The sequence below is a fragment of the Camelus dromedarius genome, chromosome 5 (genome assembly GCF_036321535.1).
Source record: "Camelus dromedarius isolate mCamDro1 chromosome 5, mCamDro1.pat, whole genome shotgun sequence".
In the NCBI taxonomy this organism is placed as follows: domain Eukaryota; kingdom Metazoa; phylum Chordata; class Mammalia; order Artiodactyla; family Camelidae; genus Camelus; species Camelus dromedarius.
Window position 1 is genome coordinate 82301294 of NC_087440.1, and position 25277 is coordinate 82326570.

At 41.1% G+C, this 25277-nt stretch overlaps 1 protein-coding gene across 7 annotated transcripts in view; it reads right to left on the minus strand.

The window, feature by feature from the left end:
• The window catches only part of TTC7B (tetratricopeptide repeat domain 7B), a 225405-nt gene that overhangs the window by 154485 nt on the left and 45643 nt on the right, over nucleotides 1-25277 (minus strand). For 6 of the 7 annotated variants that reach the window (XM_064486195.1, XM_064486194.1, XM_064486193.1 and 3 more), the window contains 2 exons: nucleotides 20701-20831; nucleotides 5293-5414 (listed from right to left, as the gene is read on the minus strand). In XM_064486195.1, coding sequence (XP_064342265.1) covers nucleotides 5293-5414; nucleotides 20701-20831 — 253 coding nt within the window. Of the gene's footprint in view, nucleotides 1-5292; nucleotides 5415-20700; nucleotides 20832-25277 lie in introns of those variants that run through there. The other variant, XM_031454180.2, reaches the window with a different exon arrangement.

Here is a 25277-nt window from a genome sequence, read left to right on the forward strand (position 1 = left end):
TGCCTTGGCTGTTGTAAATAGTGCTGCTAAGAACTCAATAATACTTGTTGGATGACTGACCAAATCTACTGCATGCCAGGTCTTATTCTGAGAGGTTTATGTAGAAATCCACACATTTCTATATAAACCTTTGCTCCACCCAGCGTGGTCTCCTCATACTCTGCAGAATATATACAATACTGAGTACGGTTCTAACCCCATGTTTCTGCCAACTGCTTGGAGTGTACCCCTGATTTTCCCCAGTCTGTCTGCTCTTACATCATTTCAAGCCCACTTCTCCAAAGCTTTACTCCTCATCCCAGATCTGCAGCTGTCTCAACATGCAGCTTCCTTATTTGCTTTGGTGGCAGCTTCGGCTTTCACTGTCACAACATAGACAAACTCTCCTGCAACTGCTTGTTTCAATTCTTAATTCTCTGAGGCAACGTTCTAGGAGGGCAAGGGCTTCGTCTCTCTTTTCACTATCAAAACCTCAACGCTAAGACAGGACCTGGCTCCTAATAGGTATGCAGTTTATCCTCATTAAATGAATGAATAAATACTGAATGAATGAACGAAGGGGCCTGGAAAGGTCAGCTCAGTTAAAGTGATTAGGTGTTCTTTCATTGTCGACCGTTTCACACAACCATGCTGCCACATTTAAAGTCACTTATTTTCAAATCTCACCCTTTTCCTATTCTCCTATTCTTCCCAGAGTGCAGGCTCATTTTGTTCTCTGAATCTCTTGAAGAATGTCACGTCCAGAAAGTTGACACATCTTAATGCTTACTGGAAATGTGTCTGAATTTTCTCATGGTCATTGCATTTCACTCCTAATGTAAAAAGTAGTGTACAGTTTAAAAAGTGACCACTTCTACCACTGCCAGAGGGAAGGCAAACCGAAGGCTAGAATGCAAAGGACAAGGCCAAGTCACCCAATGCCTGAGGAGACCAGCGCTTCGAGCAAAGCCCCATTACCTCCTGGCCGGCACCCGCCCCACCAGCACAGGGACTGCGGGAGCCCGTCTGCTGCTACAGTTTCTCTGAGGCCATAAACCCAGGAAGCTCGCAGCCCATGGGACACCGCAGGCCTCCAGCCCCTCTTCCTGCCTTCAGGGCTGAACAGTTGCAAAGGTCGACAAGATTACTGGGGAAGTTTAAAAACTTTGTAAAGCCAATGCATTGTGGTAATTAGTGGTCTATTTAAAGTCAGCGCATGGCGGTGACTGACTATAATAACAGAACTCCAAAAAGCCCTCCATCCCACTTTATTCCCTGGCTTGGCTGCAAGCATCTTGGGGAAGTCCAAAGTCTGACCGTACTGCCTTTTTACCTTCTCTGAGTCCGGGTCTCCCAGGCAGAACTCTGTGATGCCCCCTAGGAATGAGTACAACCTGGGAGGTACCTCTCCCAGGCACTGACGCTCATTTGCCTTCTTGCTTTAATTTAGCTCCACCCTTCCTGAATTAAAACTACTGCAGAACCAGGGAAAACACACACTATAATCCATTTTGCTGACCCAGTACACCTGATGTGGCAGACATGAACAAAGCTACTTGAAATGTCCTTTGCTACCCTTTGTTTATAAGACGTGGTTAAATATTCCTAAAACAGCACAGAGTAACTCAGCAGTGTCCCAAACCCAAGCTCCCCTGGCTGTTCTGGCTGCAAGGACTCAGGTGGGGGTAACATTTCTCTTCTTAGACGGCTGAGGGGAGCCCCAGGCTGAGGCCGTTTCTCGGCCGTTAGCTGTGCCGCCCAGAGCATCCAATGAGACTATGTCAGACCACCAGCTCACCTCCTTTCTCTGAAACATGTGGTATCAGTTCTTAGGGAGTATCCAAGCTAACTGCTATGCACCTCGAGCAGAGTCCACACAAACCAGCAGTCATAAATAAATGCCATTCCTTGAAAACTGGTGTGTGAGGCTCCACAATCACGTGAGTGATGCCTGCTTCGAGAACCTCCACACGTCAGCTGGAGTCTGACCTTCGTGCGGTCCCACTTCCAGCCGGGAAGTCAGCCGGGCATCACCATCACTGGAAAGTACAATTTACCACTTGCTGTTTGCCTGACGCTGCGCCAAGTGCTTCCACGTGCATTTTCTCATTTGCACCTCACCGCAGCCCTCAGAGGTGGGCGGTAGGGGCCCTATTTCACAGACGAAGAAACTGACACCCAGCGAAGAGAAGGGCCGGTTCCTTATCGGGTCCTCTGGCTCCAGCGCCCTTGCTGCCCCTCATCTGAGTGCTTGCTGGGGGCAAGGCGACTGGGGAAGCTGGGAGGCAGCAGCCCTGGCCAGCGGAGGGTAATGCTCTCTGACTTCACCCGCTGCAGAGCCTCAGCAAGATGTTTCCTTCATCCTTAACAGGCCTGCTGCTGCCACCCAGAGGGATAAGAGAAACTGATGTGAAATCATCGACTGGGTGCCTGCCAAGGCAGACCACGCCCAGGACACGTGGGGCTGGGATGACAACCAGGGGTTCTCTCCCTCCGAGGGGGCTGCAGAGAAGGGGGAGGGGGCAAAATGGCGAGGGAGTGGGGGGTGGAAAGGCAGGAGGAGAGGGGCAGCGGGAGCAGGAGAGAAGAAGAAACCGATGCTGCAGATGAGACAGGAGGAAAAGTGATGAGAAAAAACCAACCAGCAGAGGCTGGGAACCAGCCCCTGGAAACATCTTGTCCTCGGGTCAAGTGTTTTCTCACAAGAGAGACTGGGCGATGGACATGGCCATGGTTTGAGGGTCCGACCAAGGCCCTGCACATAGCATTTCCTCTGCAGTAGGGCAGTGCTGAAAGGACTAAAGTCAGAAGCCCGGCAGCCGGGTCATTGTGAGTAAAATAGAGGCAATGCTATTTATCCCGCCAACCTAACAAGGGTGCTGGCTGACATGGAAGAGACAATGCTGTGAGGGTCCAAGATGAAGTAAAAGTACTTGGTAAACAGAAAAGCGTCACTGGGATCTTAGGGATCGGGAAGGGCCCAGGAACTGGTTCTGGGGTCAGGTTCTTCCCTGAAAGAGATCCAAGTTCGTGGGTTTGGCAACCAAAAAGCTGAACATACTTCAGCTCTAGAGAAAAAGATACGCTTTATCAGTTTGTATCTCTTGTTGCTAAACTCTTCCACAATGCATTTTCCTGTTCCCGGAAATCAATCAAATCGTGCCCATTATATTCTTCCAGATACATATTTTTAAAAGGGTAGAAACATAAAAAAGGAGACAAGGGAGCAAAACACATTAGAAGATGGGAAGCCACTGGTGCTTAGGGACGGCAGCCGTCTCCATCTGTCCCCACTTGCTCCGTAGAGATACTGGTGGTAGGTGTCCCTAACGAATGCCCCCTGCCCAGGAGTGACTCTCGGGCCTTGAGTGACTGACTGTGTAAGTCTGGCAGCCCTGACAGTGCCTGGCATGTCCAAAACCTCCCTCTGGCTTCTCTCCTTTCATCCATATTTTGTGGGCTCAAAACTGGCCCTCACCTCTACCTACCCAAAAGTAACCTCTCATGACTGCTCACAACCCCAGCCTTTAGAACTCTACAGTTGGCAAGGGCGCTCTACAGTAGTTGGCTCAATGCATCACAGGTCTTTAGCGCCCAGGGAGAAGACAGAGAGGACAAGAAAAGAGAAAGGGCTTCAAAATCAAGCAGTCCCTTGATGTTGGCTATGTCAATGGGAATCTTCTTGAACTTGGGGAAGATAAAATGAGACATGAGCCAGTAAGCCATTCCCAGCATGTAATCCATCACCTAGGGCAAGGCTCTCATCATTATTTTTAACTTGGGTTCTGGGGGCATCCAAAGGTTCAGGGCAAGAAGTCAGAGCCCAATAGCCCTGTTTCTTCTTCCTCAACAAATAGGCTTCAAAGATGAAAACAAGTTATCCAGCCTACGCTTATCAATCTCTCACAAAGCAATTCAATAGAGGGTATTAGTTTAGGACTCCTGAAAGCCCCAGGAGAATGCATTCCAGCCCCTGGACTTGTACATCAATGGCACACCCACAGGCAGAGGGAGGAGAGCCAGGGTTGGAGGTTCCTCTGTGATGACCGTCATTTATTGTGAAAAGGGAGAAGAAATAGATCACTAGAAAAATATTTCACGTTCCCTCCCTTATCCCTCTATTTATAACAGAAAAGAAAGCAGAACCCGAAACTCAGCTTACAGGACATGCACCATCACTCAGATGATCTCAATCAGTGGCAGATGAGCTCAAACTCAAAAGCATCTTTATGCCCAAGCCACCTAGCCATTCCAAACCTTGGGGTATTTATTGCAGCCTTTTCTGGGCCATGACAACCTGAACACTTGGAGCAAAATAGGCCTTCTCCAAAACAATTTAATAGAATTTGGAAAACAAGCATTTATTCTCCAACAAATGGAAAATAGAAGCAAGTGGCTCTGGGCCACTAGGCAGATGAAATCCCATTTCCCTGAGCAATGCCCCAAGGTTTGAAACTCTTAAAAATGAAGAGGGAGCAACTCTACTGTTCATTTAGCCAAAGTCTGGGACTCATGTCCCCTCTACAGTTCAAAGAGCTACTGGACTATTCCTAGAGGGAAGGGAACAGGTCTCTAGGGGCCTCCTACGCACAGCCTAGGAGGAGCTACAGGGGAACCAGGTACCTACTGTTGGCCTCCGTGCACATCTATCCTGCAACACAAATGTCAAAACAAGGGACAGCTGAAGAGATGTGGAACACAATCATTGCATTTCATAGAAAAGCAATACGAAAAGGCAAACAAACATCAAATGCATTAGACAGCCACCCCTTACATTCAGGAGCTTAAACCTTTTAAAGACTCTTTTCAAAGGCAGCTCAAGGAGAAAAGCACTTGGTGGCATCACAGCCACACTCACTTTCATAAAAACCGCCCAAGACTCGGCAAATCCAGTTCTCTGAACTGATCAGCCATTCAAAGGGAGATGCTCCTGTGGGTCAAGGTTTCCAATTCATTAACTTCTCCCCCAGCAGAGCAGGGAGGCCTGTGCCATCCCCATGGCAGAAGGGCAGCCCAAAGCACGGCTCCCATCACAGCCCCCACTGGTCCTGGGGCTCCACACTGTGACTTGCACTCATGTAAGAGCCTCCTCCTCCCTTCACCCACCTTCAGATCTCATGGGAAAGCGAGAGAGCCAGGTGGAGAAGAGACAAAAGGGCCTATGTTCATTCTTAAAAAAAAAAAAAAAAAAAATTTCCAATTGTGGTTTACATTTAAAGTTGCTTTACTGTAATAACTAAACTGAAGACAGCATTATAAGGCTTTCTATTTTCCTTCTTTAGGAACTTGTTTTAAAAAAAGAAGAAGGCTTACCCATTTTTGAAATAGAGGACATGGGCTCTCTGGAGTCCTGTTTCTAGGAAAAAACCTAGTTCTTGATCGTGGGGAGCAGGGCCAGGCTTAGGACTTCTGTTTTGAATATTAGAAAGTATTACCTAGAAGGGGAGAAAATCGGAAAACTAATCAGATCCACATCCAAGCCTACCTCCTTCAAACCCTATCTCCAAATCCACGCAGGACCTGGGAAATCAGCTTCCTCACGCAAACATCAGGGCAAAGGCCCTGGCGTAAGCGCAGGGATGAGAAAAGCAGAGAGAATGACTTCTGTGAGCCAGGGAGCAATGGCTCACCCAGGGGCATGTGGGGCCCTCCTGGCACCGAAGGCTGAGGGGTGAAGGGCGCTGATGAGTGCTCGGGCCAGGAGAGGCATCAGAGGTGGAGTGGCTCTGCCAAGTGCCAGGATGCTGACAGAGAGGCTGAGTGGCACAGAAGCAGGTCCCAGCAATGGACGGAACCAGTCACCGTCCACCAATGGCTGAGGTCACGGATGGGCAGCCTGCAGCTTCAGCCCTCCGTGAGCTTGATGAGCTCCAAAAAGGGCTGGGAAGCGCCGTGATTGGCTGGCCCTGGAATTACCCGGAGAGGGCAAACTCACCAGGCTCCGAAGCTGAGGCCTGTGGACTGGGCAGAAGTCACCTATTCTTAAGGGCAGAGCTGAGAAAAACAGCCTCCGCTCCCTCTCTCCTCAGACTTGACCTCTTGTCTACAGATAACAAGGTTTGAAAGGTTTACGTGTTTATCCCTGTGAGAAAGACTGCCGACTGATCAGGAGAAGAACTTGCAGTCGAGTGGGTTACGGCGAAGTGTAAACACCTATCTACTATTACAGAGGCTACTCTCTTTAAACTCCCAAGTCAAATAAAGCATTTATCAAACAGAAGCTACTTGTGGCCCGTTTAAAAACCACACAAGTGTTCTCCAAACATGCTGTCCAGATGTCTGCAAGTCAGCAGCTCCCCAGAGACCCAGCTGTTAGCCAAACCCCCAATATTCTAGAGGTCTTGAAATTATTCTCCAAATGGAGTTGGAGCAATTGCTGGTTCTCTACCTTGTGAGCTTCGGGAAAAAGAAAAGTAGAAGACACACAATGAACAGTATGTTATGGAATGAAATCCAGGTGGGCAGCCCTGGCATTGGAACAACATTCCAGCATCTTATCAAAACTGCCTGGCTTCTTCCTGACTTAGCACTTGGCTCTGCAGGTGCGAAGAGGTAGGTGTCCCTCCTACCTCCGGGAACTGTCATTTTTGACTCCACTGCAGCTCCTCCCCCTCCTAACCCCTAACTGTTGCCAATGCACAGCGTGCAGTCCTGGGCACCTGTCCTTTCTCTCTTAGGTCTCTCTCAAGACAATCTCATCCCTTCCCCTGAACTTCAAAAATCATCAACATGCTGCCAACTTCCAAATTTATCATCTCTGGTCCAGACCTCCCCAGACTCATATATCCAGCTACTTCCTTGACATTTCCACTTGGAGGTCCAATGCTGAAACGTTAAAAAATTAGCCTTCATTTGCTTTGAAGAATTGTTTTTACCTTTTAAAAATGCTATGATTGTGTTAAAGCAAAAACAATTCAGTACAGTGCAAAAAGAAAATTAAAAACCATTCCAAAAACCTACCACATAAAAATAACCAGTTAAAACTGATAGAACAGTAATCCAGCTATCTCTGTATACATATGTAATCAAGAGGAGAGAAAGATAAAAATCATTTTACAAAAACTGAGATTGTGTTATATATGCCTGTTTTAAATTTAAACCATTACATTTAACTTTAATTAAATTTAACAGAAGAAACCAAAGTATGACCAAAGTAATCACTCAACCTTAGGAAAATGTGTTTTTTTTTACATATAGTTCATAAACGGTCTCTCTAAAGTTAAAAATGTATCTTGTATTTATTATACATATGTATGTGTGTAATATGTATGTGTGTGCACATGTATGTATGTGTATGGACAGAAAGAGAGAGACAGAGAGAGAAGAGAGAGAGAAGGTAGGTCACTCTTTTACCCACATGTGTCAGCTTTATACAGTATCTGTTGGCCCATGATAAAAATAAGGAAATTAGCATATTCATACTACCTTCTACTTTGCCTTCTCCTCAGCCTCCTATTTTTAATTATATTACTGTTTTATATTGCCAAAGTTCCAAACAATTATGTTCTATTCCATAATTGTTTCACATCAGTTCTATATTAAAATGCATTTGAGAGGCAAGATAGGGGCAGGGGATTCAGAGGTACAAACTAATATGCATAAAATAAATAAGCTTCAAGGATATACAGTACAATACAGGGAATATAGTGCATATTTTCAATAACTATAAATGGGATATAACCTTTAAAAAGCTTGAATCACTATGTTGTACCTCTAAAACTTATATAACATTATATGTCAACTATACCTCAATCAATCAATAATATGCATTCATTGTTTCTTTAAATCTTTATTTTAAATCAATTCTTGCTTGGTGGAATATTGCCAAAAAGGGCTCTCGATGCTATTGGCCCTGAATTCTTACATGTTTGAGAATGTCTGTCTCTTGCCTCCGTTCCTCTAAACCTGACTGAGTATGACGTTGTTGGATTTACACGTTCTCTCCCTCAGAACATGGGGGATGACACTCCCGTCTTCCAACACTGAACGCTGCTGCGGAGAACTAGGAAGCCAGCCTTCTCGTTCTCCCTGTAGACGATCTGCAAAGAGCAATCCTTTTCTCCTGAAGCCTAGAAAATGACCAGGAGGTGCCCTGCCACTCATCATTCTCCATCAGTTCTTAGAACACAGCATGAACTCTCCATCCACAAATTCGTCTTTAATATCAAGTTAAGGCAGTGGAGTCGGGCTGCCCTCCTGGGTTCGAGGCCCAGCTCCACCACTATGGGCAAGTCACAGTCTCTCTCAACTTCAGTTTTCTCCTTGGGAAAATGGAGGTGGCAATAGAATTTTTTCACTTAGTGTAGTCCTATGGACTAAATGGGATAATAAATGGGTAGAACGCTTAGCACAGTCTATACCAAGTGCTCAATAAAGCTTCACTTTGTTAAAGAATTTCTCTTTGATTATTCAATTGTATTTTTTATCTATTCTATTTTTTCCATTTTCTTTTTCAGAAATACTGTGTGTACTGTCTTAATTACTGTAGCTTTGTAGGAAGAGATTGGGAAGCGTTGAGTCCCTCACCTTTGTTCTTTTTCAAGATTGTTTTGGCTCTTCTGGTCCCTTGCACTTCCATATTAATTTGTAAATCAGAAAAGAAAAAATTCGTAAATCAGCTTGTCAATTTCTGCAAAAAAGGCACCTGAGATTTTGATGGGGATTGGTTTGAATTTGTAGATCAATTTGAAGAGTACTGTCCTCTTAACAAATTGAGTCTTTGATTCCATGAATGTAGAATGCCTTTCCATTTATTTAGGTTTTCTTTGACTTCTTTCAACAGCGATTTGTAGTTTTCAGTGTATAAGGTTTAAACTTCTCCTTATTATCCCAATGTATTTTAATCTTTTTGATGTTATTATAAGTGGAATTGTTATTTTAACTTCATTTTCAGATTGCTCATTGCACAAATAAAAGTGATTTTTGTGTACTAACCTTGGGTCCTATAGCCTTGCTGAAATTGTTTATTAGTTATATTTTTTGTGTGTGTGAGTTCCTTAGGATTTTCTACACACAAGATCTGTAAATAAAGATAATTTTACTTCTCCCTTTTCAATCTGTATGCCTTTTATTTCTTTTTCCTGCCTAATTGCACTGGCTAGAACCTCTTGTAAATAGAAGTAGTGAGAGCAGATATCCTTGTCTTCTTCCCGATCTTTGGAGGAAAGCATCCACTCTTCCACCATGATGTATGCTGTTAGACGTGGGTCTTTCATAGATGCCTTCTATCAGGTTGAGGATGTTAATTCCTAGTTTGTTGAGTGTTTTTATCATGAGGAGTGTTGAATTTTGTCAGTTGCTTTCTTTGCATCTACTGAAATTATCATTATCACGTGGTTTCTGTGCTTTATTCTATTGATATGTTGCATTACATTAATTGATTTCCATATGTTAAATCAACCTTTCATTTCTGAAATGAATCTTGCTTGATCATGGTATATAATTCTTTCTCCATGCTGCTAGATTCAGTTTGCTGGTATTTTGTCGCGGATATTTGAGTCTGTATTCATAAGAGATATTGGTCTCATAAAATTAGTTAAAGAGTGTTTTTCCTCCTCTTCTATGTTGCTATCATTTATCCCTTAAATTGAATTGCCCTTTACCATATAATATCACTAATATGTGGGAAAGAAAGAAAGAAAGAAAGAAAGAAAGAAAGAAAGAAAGAAAGAAAGAAAGAAAGGGAGGGAGGAAGGAAGGAAGGAAGGAAGGAAGGAAGAAAGAAAGAAAGAAAGAAAGAAAGAAAGAAAAGGGCACTATGACCTCATCTACAAAACAGAAAGAGACTCGCAGACGTAGTAAACAATCCTATGGTTACCTAGGAAACGGGGTGGGAAGGGATAAATTTGGGAGTTTGAGATTTATAAATGTTAGCTACCATATAAAAATAAATTTTAAAAAAAGTTTCTTCTGTATAGCACAGGGAACTATGTTCAATATCTTGTAATAACCTTTAATGAAAAAGAATATGAAAACGAATATATGTATATATATTCCTGACTGGGACATTATGCTGTACATCAGAAATTGACACATTGTAACTGACTGTACTTCAATTAAGAAAAAAATTGAATCTCCCTTCATTGAATTCACCAATGAAGCCAACGTGACCTATAGTTTTCTTTATGGGAAGGTTTTTAATGATAAATTCAATTTCTTTAAAACATATAGGAATATCTGGGTTATCTATTCCTTTTTAAGTGAGTTTTGGTACTTTGTGTCTTTCAGGGAACTTGTCTATTCTCTATAAATGATCAAGTTTTTTGGCATAAAGTTGGTTATAACTTTCCCTTACACCCTTTTAATGTCTATAGATCTATGTCAGTGCCTCCTTTTTTCTGGGTATTGATAATTTGTGTCTTCTCTCTTTTATTCTTGTTTAATCTTATTTTATTAGAATCCATTTTCTAAGAATCTATTTTTTTGTTTCACTAGTTTTTCTCTACTGTTTATCTGTTTTCTAATTCACTGGTTTCTGTTCTAATCTTTATTATTCCCTTCCTTCTGCTTATTTTGGCCTTAATTTGTTCTTCTTTTTCTAGTTTTTTGAGTTGGAAGCGTAGATCACTGATTTGAAAATTTTCTTCCTTTTTAATATAAGCATTTCATGTTATAAATTCTTTAACACATTTTGTTTTCTAAATCTTGAGGCTCTATTATTAGGTATACATACTTTTAGGATTATGTCTCAATGAATTGACTCCTTTTAGTATGAAATATCTCCCTTTATCTCATGTAGTATCCCTTGTTCCTGATTCTATTTTATGATACAACACAGCCATTCTAGCTTTGTTTTGGTTATCATTTGTATAGTCTACAATTTTACTTTTGTCTACCTAGGTATTAATATTTAAACGGTTTTCTTGTAGACAGCATATAATTAGGTCTTACTTTTTTTGTGTAGTCTGAAAATCTCTTCTTTTTAACTGAGATGCCTAGACAATTTACATTTAATGTAATTATTGACATGATTGGAACCATGTTTTTTATTGTCCCATGTGTTCTTTGTTCCTTTTTCTCTTTCTGCTTTTTTTTTTGAGGTGGGGAGGATTGATGATTCCATGTCATTTCCACTACTGACTGGCTAATAATGTCTCTTTTTTCCTTATTTTTTAGTGGTTGCTCTAGGGTTTTTAATATACCTTTTTAGCTTACCACATTCTATCTCTAAACAACATTACACCAATTCATATATAGTATAAACATCTTATAACAATATACTTCTGTTTCCTCCCCCTCCCTTATCCTTTTTGCTATTGTTGCCATACATTTTACTTCTATATTATAAGTCTCACAATACATTGTTAATATTTTTGGTTTAGGCAGTCAATTATCTTTTAAGGAAATTAAAAATAAAAAGTCTTTTATATTTACCCTCATTGTTACCACTTATGATGATCTTTATTTCACCGTGTGGATCTGTATTTACTTCTGCTTGAAGAACTTTAACATTTCATGTCATACAAGTCTATTGGCAATGTATTCTGTCAACTTTTGTTTGTTCTAAAAAAGTTTTTGTTTTGTCTTTCCAGTGTTTTCTAATTTGCATAGTTTCTGATGACAAGTCTGTTATAATTCTTATCTTTATTCTTCTGTATTTAAAATTTCTTCTTCTTTGGTTGCCTTCGACTTTTGTCTTCGGTTTTCAACAGTTTAACTATGATGCGTCTAAGTGCGTGTTTAATTGTCTCTGTGTGCTTGTGCTACAGAGGCGGTCTCTCTCATGCCCCTTTCCCAGCAGGATTCTGCTGTTACATGTTACCTGGTGCTGTGTTTGTTATGTGGCTGGTGGTGGGAGGGAGAAGTTCTTGGATCTCCTGGTCCAGCCTCAGTCTTAGGCAGGGTCTGTACATCAAGACTTCAGGGATGGGGCTCATCCCCAAGGGCCCATTTCTGGGCATCTCCCTCCTAGCTCCCACATGCCTTTCTAAGACAAGAGCCACCTAACTTCCACCTCAGAGAACTTCTGAGCATGATTATGCTCCTAGGAGTCCAGGTTCAGGTCCAAACTGAAGCCTCTATGATCACCCCATCTTAATCAATACAATTGGCCCTCTGTATCCATGGGTGCCACATCTATAGATGTGGAGGGCTGACTGTACTATGCCATTTTACATAAAGGACTTGAGCATCTGCAGATTTTGGTATTCACAGGGGGTCCTGGAACCAATCCTCCACAGACACCGAGGGGAGGCTCCAATGTCATCCAGTCAGCTGCCCAAATCAGACACTGCTGAGTGAGCCTTCACACCTTGACACTCTCTCACATCGAATCTATCACCATTTCCCTCATCATGTCTCAAATATGTCTGTATATATCCATTTCCACAACCGTGACCCTCATCAAAGCTACTATCACTTCCTATGAGATTTCTACCATAGCCTCCTTATAGAGTCTCCACGTCCTCTCTTGCTCCTTAACGTCCCTTCCACCACCTACAAGAAGCCCAGATAATTTTTTATAACACAGTCTGGATCATGTTACTGTTAGGTTCTTTCTCATCTCTCAGGTGTCAGCTTGATTGTCACTTCTCAGAAGGGCCTTTCCTGACCATAAAGTAGGCCTGCCTTTGTTAGCCCCCTCACAGCATCCTAATCTATTCCTTCATTGTGTTTATCAATTTTTTTACTTGATTATTGGCTGTCTCCCTCTATGGTATTGCAACTGCCACATCTATTTCATTTACTAATGAATCCAGTGTCTACTCCAGCGTCTAGAGCAGGGTAAGCATTCAATATACACAGTAAATGAATAAAATACATAGTAAATGGATGAATGAGTAAGTTTGTCGGGCCAATAAGAAATGTAGCAAAAAAGAGCAGTAAGAAAGTAACCTACTATACATTAGGCACTAGGTAGGTACCTAGGCTATCTCATTTATTCCCCCACAAAAACCCACTGAGATGCACACTATTACCCTCTCTTTACTGAAGAGAAACTGAGACTTTGTTCTACTGAGCGAGCTGCCCAAGTCACATGATTAGTGAGTGTTACAGCTGGTGTTGAAACTCAGGTCTACCTGACTTGGCAGTCCAGCTCCTTCCCCTTTGTCCTATTAGTCTGCGCTGGCCTGCAGAACAAAGTTCGAAAGACTCTGTCAGGTCAGGGCTTCCAGGATGAGGCTTTAGGTTATCAATGGGAGAAATGGGGAAAATGCAAGTGGGGAGGCAGAGGGAATGGCTTAGCTCAGAGTTTGCCCTGAAGCATCTTGGAGTTAATCCTTTCCTCGCAAAGAGGCTCTAACACATGGGTCTGGGCAGGAGTGTTGTCTGGCAGCTGTGAAGCCACCACTTGTTCTGCGGATAAACACTTCCCTGTGAGAGGACTACCAACAAGGATCCCTAACAATTACAGCCAGCTTCGGGGAAGGCACACACCCAGCGTCTGAGGAAGCAGGACTGCTAGGGGGTGGGGACCAAAGATTTTAGGTCAAAAGACCCAGGTTCAAGGTCTGGCTCTGACAGTCCTCAACACTTGTGGACTTAGGACAACTCCTGTGATCTCTCAGATCTCATTGTTTCCATCTGATTAATGAGGATCATAATATATACCTACCTAATTGTTATGAACTGCAAATGAGAAACTTAATGAGCTTGTAAATATTACATTCCTTATTGGAGATATTTTATAGTGTCACCTTCAAGAAGAAACAAAGTAAGGATATTTTCCACTACCTTTATTTTAACATTGTTTTTAAACAGTCTGGAGATGACGCACGAGAGAGAGATATAATGGAAAATATTAGAAAGGAAGAAACAACAACAGCACAAATCATTTCCTCTGCCGTATATTCATATTCTTAGAAAAATGAAAAGAATCAACTCTGTTTTTATAGAGGAGGTATTGTGGCTAATGATCCTATAGTGCTGTCCTTGTCAGCCTTCAAGATACAGCTCAGGCGTCATCTCTTCTAGGAGCAACCATGAACTTTCACACTGGTCCAAGACCCTTCTCTGGGCTTGCAGAATTCTGAGTGTTCTCCACCAAAGCATCCCACACTGTTTATGGACCTGTCTCCTCAGAAAATGATGAGTTTCCCAAGGACGTGCACTGTGGTTTATTCCTTCTACTGCCCCTGGTGTCAAGCACAGTGTGCAGAACAAAGAAGGCACTCATTAAATGTTTTTGCAATTGAATTTAAAAAAAATCGAAGCACTGCTGTATGTGAAAATACAGTGGAAAAATAATGATCCTGTACACAAAGCCATAGATACAGCAAAGATCTGGGAAATAATAAATCTACTGAAATCTGCAAAACAAGAAGTCTTACAAAATGGAAAGAGGTATCATGGTCATAGATGCGTGAAGACTAAATATAAATCTCCAAAGCAATGTACAGAGTTGATAAAAATGCAACCAAATTCCAACAGGATTTTTCAAGAACGCAACAAAACCACTCTAAAATGCATCTAGAAGTATCAACAGGAAAGGACAAAGGATACTCTGAAAAATAAGAGCAATAAGTAGTTACTGATTCTTTTGGATGTTAAAACATATCATAAAAAATTTTACTGAATCACTTAAAATACATGACAGAAAATACGAAAAAAGAAAGATAAGATCATCTTAAAGTGGCACTGAAATTTGGGGAAAACATGAATTTAGAGTCATATCTAATATCATACACCAAAATAAATCTCTCCAAGAAGATTTAGAAATTAAAAGTTGTTTATAAAAATATGGAAAATGATTGAAAACGTTTTAAATCCTAGAGAAGGCTTACCCTAATATTTCAGCTTTAAAACAATGAAATAAGTGTAATAAAAAAGATAATCAGATTCAACTACTACACACAGATTTAAAATTTATGAGCTACTTAAAAACGGAAAATTACTGATTGGGAAATCATTCAGAGCAAATAGATAAAGGGTTAACATATTTATGATATAGAGACTTCATTTAAATTTTAAGAATAAGACTACATTCAAAAACCAATGAGAAAGCATAAACAGATAAAAAAAAAAAGAAATACAAGGTTAAACATAAAGTTACCATATGACCCAGCAATTCCACTCCTAGGAATATAGTCAAGAAAAACGAAAGCATTTGTCCACACAAAATCTTACATACAAATCGTTATAGAGGCATTACTATAATAGCCCGAAGTGGAAACAACCTAAGTAAGTGATAAAACAATGACTGGATAAACACAATGTTGTATATCCATACAATTGCATATTATTTGTCAACAAAAGGAAATGGAGTATCAGTACGTGCTACAATATGGATGAATCTTGAGAACATTATGCCAAGCCAAAGAAGCCAGTCATGAAAGACCTCATAGTGTATGGTTCTATTGATATGAAAAGTCCAGAATATCCAAATCTATAGAGACTGGGGAAATTGGAGGTAAATGAGGAGTGACTGACAATGGGTACAGGGTTTCTTTGGGGGGATAATGAAAATGTTCTAGAATTAAATATTGGTGACCGTTGCAAAACTCTGTGACTATGTTAGAAACCACTGAATTCAATACTTCAAGTGGGTAAATTCTAAGGTATGTGAATTATATCTCAATAATGCTGTGATTAAAAAGAAAAGAAGAAAAATATAGCTAGTAAGCAAATAGATGGAAAAAATTTCAACCTGACTGACAGTCAAAGAAATGCAGACCAAAACTGCAGGTTACTGTTTTTACCTAGCAAATCAGTGAAAAACTAAAACAACTGCAACCATTTCAAGACTGCACAGCAACCACTACCCTCCTGTACTGCCACAGGTAGAAGATGTTAGTCTGACTTATAGAAAGCAGTTGGACACAATATGTAGTATTGAGAATGATAAAAATGTCCCCACTTCTTGGAACTTACTCTTAGGAAACAATGCAAACCAAGGGAAGGGTTACCTGAAGGAAGCTGGCATCACTGCATCATAAAAGCAGGTGATACCCAATTGTAAGCGAACTATATCAGAGAGGCTGTCCACTTGATAGAATATTATATAGCCATGAAAACACTTTAAAGTTCTGGCCTAATGTTGAGTAAAAACAGACAGACATAAAACACTTTAATGTTATAAAATTATAAGGGCAAAGACTGACCAAGAATATACAAATATTAAAATAAGCTACTCTTCCTTTCTAACTCAGTTTTAAGTGTGTTGTAGCCTCCTTTCCCAACCAGTCAGATGGCAGGCTCAAAGTCAAGCAACTTCCTGGCCCATCAGTTTCTTGACATTTCTTTAAGGAAGTAATTTAATCAGATATATGACATTAAGTCATGAACTACAACCCGCTGCTCTGGCTTGAGTAAAAAGACAGGGACTGCAAAGGGGAAGGGAAGAAAGAATCTATCTTTTCTTTATCGTCACTCATTTTAAATACAAAAGCACAGCCACATGGACCTCCTGAGTCACACCCTGCCTGCCACACCTGCAGCACTGGGTACTTTACCTAGGACATCTGGTTTGAGTTCAAGACACACAGTAACCTTAATCTAATCCGGTTCTGAATCCAACACCACAGCTAGGTCACTGCGAGATCTTCCTGTAGTGACCATGCAATACACCCCAGGACTGAGCACGATGACTAGTGAACAACTCCAGATGATCTGGGCCCTGCAATATTTGGGCAGATGTTGTTTCTTCTTAAAACTTTAGCCCTCTAACAGCCCGGGGAAGGGGGGGTTTAAAAAAAATCTATAGATGTCCCATAACTTAACATTAACTTCTTTTCTAAAATAGGGTGGAAAGGAATGAACTGTCAGCAGAAGGTAAAGTTCCACCCTGGCACTGCTTCTGCTCAAGAAAGCCATAACCAGCTGGTTGGCTGGTGCACGCAAAGGACAGAGACAGGATGATTTCATCTGCCAAGAGCAGGGCTCATATTCTGAAACTCAAGGATGAAGTCACCTTTATTCCTATCATTGCACCCCTAGAGCTCCTTGGGGGGCGGGTAACTTTATTTACTGTTGGCGCAATGCCCTCGTCCGAAGATAAACTAATCAAGACCATCCCATGTCATTTCTGATTCCATCCGTTCTAATTTGATTTATTTGATTAGATTATCCTATATGCACAATTTTGGAGGTATCTTTTATTCCCCTTTAGAGAACAAACTATCAGAGAAAACTATGAGTAGACGTCTCTGTAACCCCAACAGAACAAGGACAACACTAAACAAGTATTCAATGTACACGACTTTTGTGTATTCAAATTTTCTTTGGTCCCACCTCCACGTTTGAAACAAGGAGGGAGAATGACACATGGAAACTCCTATCGTACTGGGCAGAAACACTGGTGGCTCACTGGTTTTCTAGCCTGAGACACATCAGGCAGTATCAGCTCCACCATGGAAGTGGGAAGCTGAAAGGAACAGAAATAAACAACTAGACCAAGGTCAAACAGCCGGGGTGAACAGAAATTCAGACCCCAGATATGAACAATACAGGGGACTTCAGGCAAGTTGTTGTCCCCTTAGCTTCCACACAAGAGACGGAAAACCAAATTCTCCTGAAAAAACTACTCCATGTAGATCTCTTTAAAATTATTTCACACTTTTAATAAAATAGCATGTTTATAATACTGCATATTTTCATCTGAGTATCTGAAATCTTCCAAGGTTAGGAAAGATTCCACTGCCAGGTGACACAGGAGCAGATAATGACAACAAAGCTAACATTTACTGTGTGCTGAACATGTACTGGGGAGCACATGAGTTAACCCATTCCATCCTCACAACAGCCCTACAGCAATTGTTATCACTGTTTCACGGATGAGGATCCTGAGAAAGCACAGAGAGGCTGAGTAACTTGCCCAATGCCCCACAGCCAAGAGGTGGCAAGGCCAGGATCCCAACAGCCCCTTCGGCCTGCTGCCTTTCACAGCGGAAGTCCGCCGCCTCGAGGGGAAGCCACAGTCAGTCCCCTCGCTGAAGAGCCACTGCTCCTCAGGAAACAAACAACTCTAATATCACTAAACATACCCACTTTTAGAGAAATTCAAGGAATGAGGCTGCCTTGGAAACACAAATTGGTCGTTCCAGTTTATGAAAAAACATTTTCCACAGTACTCCAAACTGCCCTCAAAGTTCTCCCCAAATTTTATCCTTGCCAGTGAATGATGTCAAGACCAACAGTAATAAATAAAATGAAAAAAAAAAAAAAAAAAAAAGTCCAGGCAAACAGAAGTTTCTTCACTATAGAGTGGCTGGGGATGAGGGCGGAGCCATGGAGACTGCCCCCGCCCAGCAGAACAAACACAGCAGCAGAGGGTACCAGCTTTCCTCCCTGATAGGGCTGCCTGCCTGGAAAAGCAAAGCACTATTTATCCAACTTGCCCCAGCCTTTTATTTCATTCAGATTTTATTTCCCTAACATTTGCTTTCAATTTAGCATAACTTTTAAAATCATTCAAGTTTGTTTTTTTTTTTTTTTAAAAAAAAAAAGGCCAAATGGGTACCTTCTTCTGCAAAGCACCCATTATCTTGCCTCATAAAAACCCGTGAACTTCCACTAAGCCCAGGGGTCACTTAAGGAAGGTCATCTTCCCCCTAGAAGTCTTATCAATCGCAGGTAATTTCTGGAGCATCCACTACAGTCAGAACAGATATTCAGTTCATTCAGTCTCTCATTGCCAGTATCCCAGCTTGCTGGAACTGGGGAGCATCAAAGCGGTTTCCCATGAAGGAAAATTCAGAGCCAGAAATGGGAAAGTCATCTACATACCCTGACATTAAAGCCCAGGCTGAAGCTGCTTCCCCGCGTGACTAAGAGCTATGGCTTGCTTGGTCAGATATGCATTGAGCACTTTCTATGTCGAAGGGTGTGAGAAACTACAGGGTTCCACAGTTACTGGTTAGCAGCCGGGGATGATGAAGTGAGTGACACTCAAGCAGGTGTCAGGAGAGCTGGGTTCTAAGCTCAGCTTTGGCCCAGACTTCCTGTGTGTCCTTGGTCTTTCTCTTTCTGTGCCTCCATTTTCTTCTCAAAACGTAACATTCTGGATCACTCTTTCCTCAAAACCATGAAAAGTAGTTATTTTAAATCCTATGATTGTATGAGTCTCCCTGACGGTCTGGCTAAAGACTCAGTGGTGAATACGTGGTTATAAGTGAACACAGCAGGAGACACACCCTGGAGTGCCAATTCCCACGTCGTTAAAGACACACGTTAACAGATGAACCTCCATTCTCCCAGCCAGGAGGAGGCAGCCCCAGCGTGACAGAGCCGGACCGCGGTTAGAGAGTAAACTGCAGATGCAGGTCCTCTAAGTGGCAAGGACTGAGGGGTCCCCAGAACAGCTTAGCCGGGGTAAGCAGACTTCTCGCTGCCAGACACTGACTGTCAAGGAGGCAGACGGCGAAAACTGTGGATTTAAAAAGCAAGCTGCATCATCATTTCTCTAAAGATCGTGTCATAAATTCTGGATAACAAATAATTCCCTTCTCATCACAGACTTCTGATACAACAACATTGTGACAAGACAGCCGGAATATCTTCCTGAATTCCTGGACATGACGAACCGCGGTTTACAACCCATTCGGGTGGAGACCAGGTGGAGACCAGGTAAGACGCCACTCCCACCACGTTCCACCTCTCCTCTGGGGCTCTCACCCTACTCTCCCTGCTCTTAAAGGCTAATTCTGATCCTTGTCACACCCACCAACACACTACAAAGATTCATGAAAGAAATGACGTCCAGTCTGCACACTTACAGAATAACAAAAACTAGCAAGCCTGTGACAGTCCTTCTCTAGTCCTCAAGGAAACAGAGAGCCCATGAAGTTGATGGGAAACAAGATGAGGACGATTTTCAAAGTCTCACAGGACATCTAATCATTTCAGACAATCTCACAGGATACACGTCTGGGTCTGAAGGGGAAAACACCAGGGTCAAGCCTTGGTTAGAACACCAGGAAACTGCGGGGGCAGACATGGCTAGGAGCTAGTGCTACTGGTAAAAACAAGTGACACTGACCGAGAATCCAATATGGTCCTGAAGCTGGGCTAGGTGCCTTTATTTACGTGGCCTTTTAGAATCCCCACAAGAACTCCGTGAAGTAGGGACCACTATTAGGCTCCTTTCACAGATGGGAAAATCGAAGCTGAGAAGTGAGGGAAGTAACAGTAAAGTGCGGAGCCAAAAGCCAGTGATCCTTCTAAACAGACCAGTTGCCCACACATCCCCATCCCCATCCAGCCTCCAGCCTCCTCTGCCTGAGCGTGTGAACTCAGGGCCCCTCGCTTACTCGTTCTCTGCTCAGGTGGCCCTCGGCTCAGCTGCTGGTTCTCCCCACACCAGAGGCTAACCACTGGCTGCTGGGAGAAAACCATCCCAGATGGTCTCGGGGATACACCACCTGCTCCCGATAGCTCAGTTCAGAGTCCCCAGGAGACCTTGGCATGACCACTGAGGGAAAGCTTCTCAATCCCAGATGTACCCTCTGTCGGTACATAGTCCACACAAGAACAAGTGAAGCTCAACCCATTTTGCATACGAGAACAGGAATGATTGGCCAGTCTCAGGACACTGAGGGTATGAATAGATGTGTACTGTCATTTATGCCCAGGGGATGTTAAAATGCTTCCCAAACATTGACCCATCTATTTTCACAAGATGCTACATTCACCACCACACTCTCCTTAGCATTAAAGATTACAAGTAAAGCTTTGCACCCAGAGACAGACAAGCTGAAGGTTTCCAGAGATTGATCACAGTTCTGTACAGTCTGATTTGAAATTGTAAAAAATTATCAACTGAACGAAGACATGGTCCTCACTTACCTTTTCTATCTCTTGGAGGTACAAGAGTGCAATGTCCCCCGCTTTTTCGTAACAGGTGATGACATCCTGTTCCCGGTCCACGTGGAGATTACTGGCAGAAGAGGAAATAGGCAACTTCTCTAAACAAAGTCCTAAAATTCAAACATACAAAAACGGTGAGTTATTTTTCATAGAGCTTAATTTTTTACTATTGCTGGCCAGATAACATTAGAGAAGCATATTCTCCACCCTCTCTAAGGACAAAATGGAACATCAAAATGGAGCACCGATAACAATACCCACAGAAAGCACCATTTGATATTCAAGCTGAAAATCTGTCTGGACCACTGTATACCATTTTTTTTTTAAAAAAATAGCTCTGCTGAGAGATAATTTACATGCCATAGAATTCATTTACTTTAAGTAAAATTCAACAATTTTTAATAACTCATAGAGTTGTGCAACCATCAGCACAATCCAGTTTTAGAATATTTCCATCATCCCCAAATGATCCTTTCTGCCCAAAAGAAGCTGATCCCTATTCTCACCCCCAGCCTTCAGGCAACCACTAATCTGCTTTCTGTCTCCGTAGATTTACCTTTTCTGGACATTTCATAAAAATAGAATCATAGAATACATGGTATTTTGTGTCTAGTTTCTTTCACTTAGCATAATGTTTTCGACGTTCATCTAAGTTAATAGCAATGCTCCATTTCTTTTCACTGCTGTATGGTGTATGTTGTATGTTGCATTTTATCTGTTCACTTGCCAGTAACGGACTTTGGGCTGTTTCCTTTTTGGCTAATATGAATAATGCTGCTGTGAACACTCATGTATAATTTTTATGTGTAGACATATGTTTTTAATTCTCTTGGGTAGATAACTAGGGGTAGAATTGCTGGGTCAGATAGTAAATTTATTTTTAACTGTTTAAGAAACACCTGTTTTCCAAAGTGGCTATAGCACTTCATATTCCCACCAGCAATGAGGGTTCCAGTTTCTCCACATTCCTGTCAACACTTGTTATTGACTATTGTTTTATAGCCATCTAAGGGGATGTGAGGAGTAACTCACTGCGGTTTTAATTTGCATTTCCATCATGACTAATGATACTGACCATCTTTTCATGTGCTTGTTTGTTATCCATACATCTTCCTTGGTGAAGTGCCTATTGAAATCTTTTAGTCACTTTTATTGGGTTGTTCGTTTTCTTATTACTGAGTTTTGAGAGTTCTCCTTATATTCTGAATACAAACCCTCTATCAGATATGTGATTTGCAAATATTTTCTCTCAGTCCGTGATTTGTGTTTTCATTCCTTTAACATGTCTTTTGACAACTGGAAATTTTTAATTTTGACGAAGTCAAATTTACCAATATTTTCTTTCACAGACTGTGCTTTTGGTTTCATGTCTTCAAACGGTTATAAAGGGTTTCTCCTCCTATACGTTCTTCTAGAATTTTTACACTTTCAGGCTTTACATCTAGGTCTATAATCCATTAAAAAGTAATTTTTGTGTATGTTGCAAGATATAGATCAATGTTTACTTCTTTGCAAAAAGGCATCTGAATGTTCCAGTATACTTATTGAAGATCTTCCTTTCTCCATTGAATTGCCTTGCACTTCTGTAAAAACTCAGATGGGCATAAACACATGAGGCTATTTCTAGACCCTCTATTCTGATCCAATGATCTTTTGTCTATATTTATGCCAGTATCACCCTGTCTTGACTACTGCATCTTTATAAATCTTGAAAGTAGTGTTAGTGCTCCAATTTTATTCTTCTTTTTCAGTTTTTTGGCTACTCTTAGTCCCTTGCATTTCCACATAAAATTTGCTTGTCAATTTCTAAAAAGTTGGCTGGGATTTTGATTGATTTGTGTTGAATTTGTAGATCAATTTGGGGAGAACTGAAATCTAAATGGTATTGAATTTTCCAACCCATGCACACAGCATGTCTCTTTATTCACGTATGTCGTCTTTAGCAGCTGTCAGCGATGGTTTGTAGCTTTCAGGGCACATGTCCTGCAAACCTTTTCTCAGATTTACCCTTAAGTATTCCATATTTATTACGCTGTTATAAGGTACTGTTTTAATTTTAATTTTCTTTGGTTCACTGTTAATGTACAGAAATACAATGATTTTTGAATTCTGAGCTTGTATTCTGTAACCGTGCTAAATCCACTTACTAGTTCTACTACCGTTTTTGTAGATTCCATAAAAATTTCACACAATCATGTTGTTTGCAAATAAAGACAGTTCTACTTCCTCCTTTCCAATCTGGATGCCTTTTATTTCTATTTATTGCCTTGCTGCTTTAGTGCCCTGTCAAGAACCTCTAGTACAATGTTGAACAGTAGCAGTGAGAGCAGACGTCCTTATCTCATTTCTGATCTTAGGGAGAAAGCAGCCTTTCACACTAAGTTTGATGTTAACTATAAGGTTTTCCTTTTTTAGGTTGAGGAAAACCCCTTCCACACTAATTTTGCTAGGCATTTATATCAAAAATGGATGCTGGATTTTCTCAGGTCCTTTTTCCATCTTTTGAGATAATCATACGGCTTTTTCTTTTTTAGTTTCTTAATGTGGTGAACTACATCGATTGATTTTTCAAATGTTAAACCAAATTTTCTGAGATAAACCTATTGACCATGATGTGTTATCCTTCAACAATCCTATATTGTTAGATTTGATTTGTTAAAATTTTTGCTTGGATTTTTTTCCATCTATGTTCATGAGGAATATTTGTCTATAGTTTCCTTGTAATCTCTCTGTCTGGTTTTCGTTTTAAGGTTAAGTGCTAACTTCACAAGATGACTTGAGAAGTATTCCCTCCTCTTTAACTTCCTGGAAGAGTTCATGTAGAATTATTATTTTGTTCTTAAATGTTTGGTAGACTTTTCCAGCAAAGTCATCTTGGCCTGCAGTTTTCTTTGTGGGAAACTTTCTAACTATAAATTCTATTTCTTTGATTTAGGGTTGTTCAGATTATCTCTTTGTTCTTCAGTGAGCTTTGGTAGTTTATATCCTTTAAGTAGTTTGTCCATTTCTCCCAAGTTGTCAGATGTATTGGTGTGGTGTTGGCTACAATGCTCCCTGATCCTTTCAGCATCTGTAGAGTCTCTCATGGCGACATCTCTCTTATTCCTGACAATGACAATTTGTGTCCTCTCTTTTAATTACCTTTAACAGTCTGGCTAATGGTTTATCAGTTTTGTTGAAATTCTCAATAAAGATCTCTTGATTTCATTGATTTTGGTTTCATGGATTTTTCTCTATTACTTTCCTTGTTTCCTATTTCATTTATGTCTGCTCTGATCTTTATTATTTCCTTTCTTCTACACACACTGGATTTAATTTACTCTTCATTTTCCAGTTTCTTAAGGTGGAAGCCAAAGTATAAAGCTGGGACCTTTTTTCTTTCCTAATATAGGCATTTAGTGTTATAAATCTCACTAAGTACTGCTTTAGCAGTATCCTACAAATTTTGATATATTGTGTTTTAATTTTCACTCAGCTCACAATACTTTCTAACTTAACTTTTGAATTCTTCTTTATAAATGTGTTATTTAGTTTCCAAATACTTGGGTATTGTCCAAAGATCTTTCTGTTATTGATTTCTAAATGAATTCCATTATGGTCTGTGTAGCAAAGGGCTAAACAGGCTTGAGATGTTCAAATTCTGCACACTGCAGAGAAAGGACTGGCCTTTGACCAGCTGGGAGAGAAGCTCTAAGCCCTTGGAATATCCTACCCGATAAGAATGTCTTTGTACATCTGGGTCCTCAGGCCACACCAGATAGTTCTACTTAGAATGTGATTTATGGTGTAGGTCTTGAGTCATACTGTATCAGTATGATCTCTAGAGAGACTAGAGAATGAATAATTAAGTCCCACGGGCACTCTATGCCTACATGACTCATCCCTCATACAAACGCTGGACATGGTGGCCTCAGCGAGCTTCCCTGACTGGCAGTACACCATTAGTGTAGTGTTTCTGCATCGTTGCTCAGAGAATTAAGTGCTGTCCATACCACCCACTGGGAGAAGATGACAAATCTTGAGCCTGGTCTCTTCTGGACTCTGCCCTATGCACCTTTGGCCTTTACTAATTTTAATCTGCAGGTTTTTGCTGTGATAAACTCATCATGAGTATGACAGCTTTCCTGAGTTCTAGTGAATCACTGATCTGAGGGTGGTCTTGGGGATCCCAACACAGGTCAGAGAACATACTGGAACCTCCCCCTCTAAGTTTCTTGAAACTTACTTCTTGCCCAGAATATGGTCAATCTTCATAAGAATCTTGAAAAGAACATATATTCTGCTGTTGGGTGGAGTGACATGTAAATGTCAACTAGGTAAAACTAGTAGATTGTCTTGTGCAAGGTTTCTGTATCCTTACTGATCATCTGTCTACTTGTTCTGTCATTTATTGAAACTGGGTATTGAAGTCTCTGAGCATAACTGTCAGTGGTTGCTTTAAGGTTTACTATTATTGACATTATACCACATAATTTTACTATCGCATACTACCATTTCTCTCTTTCCAGTTCTTATTTTCTTATTATATACTCTATACTCTTACACAGATTATAAAT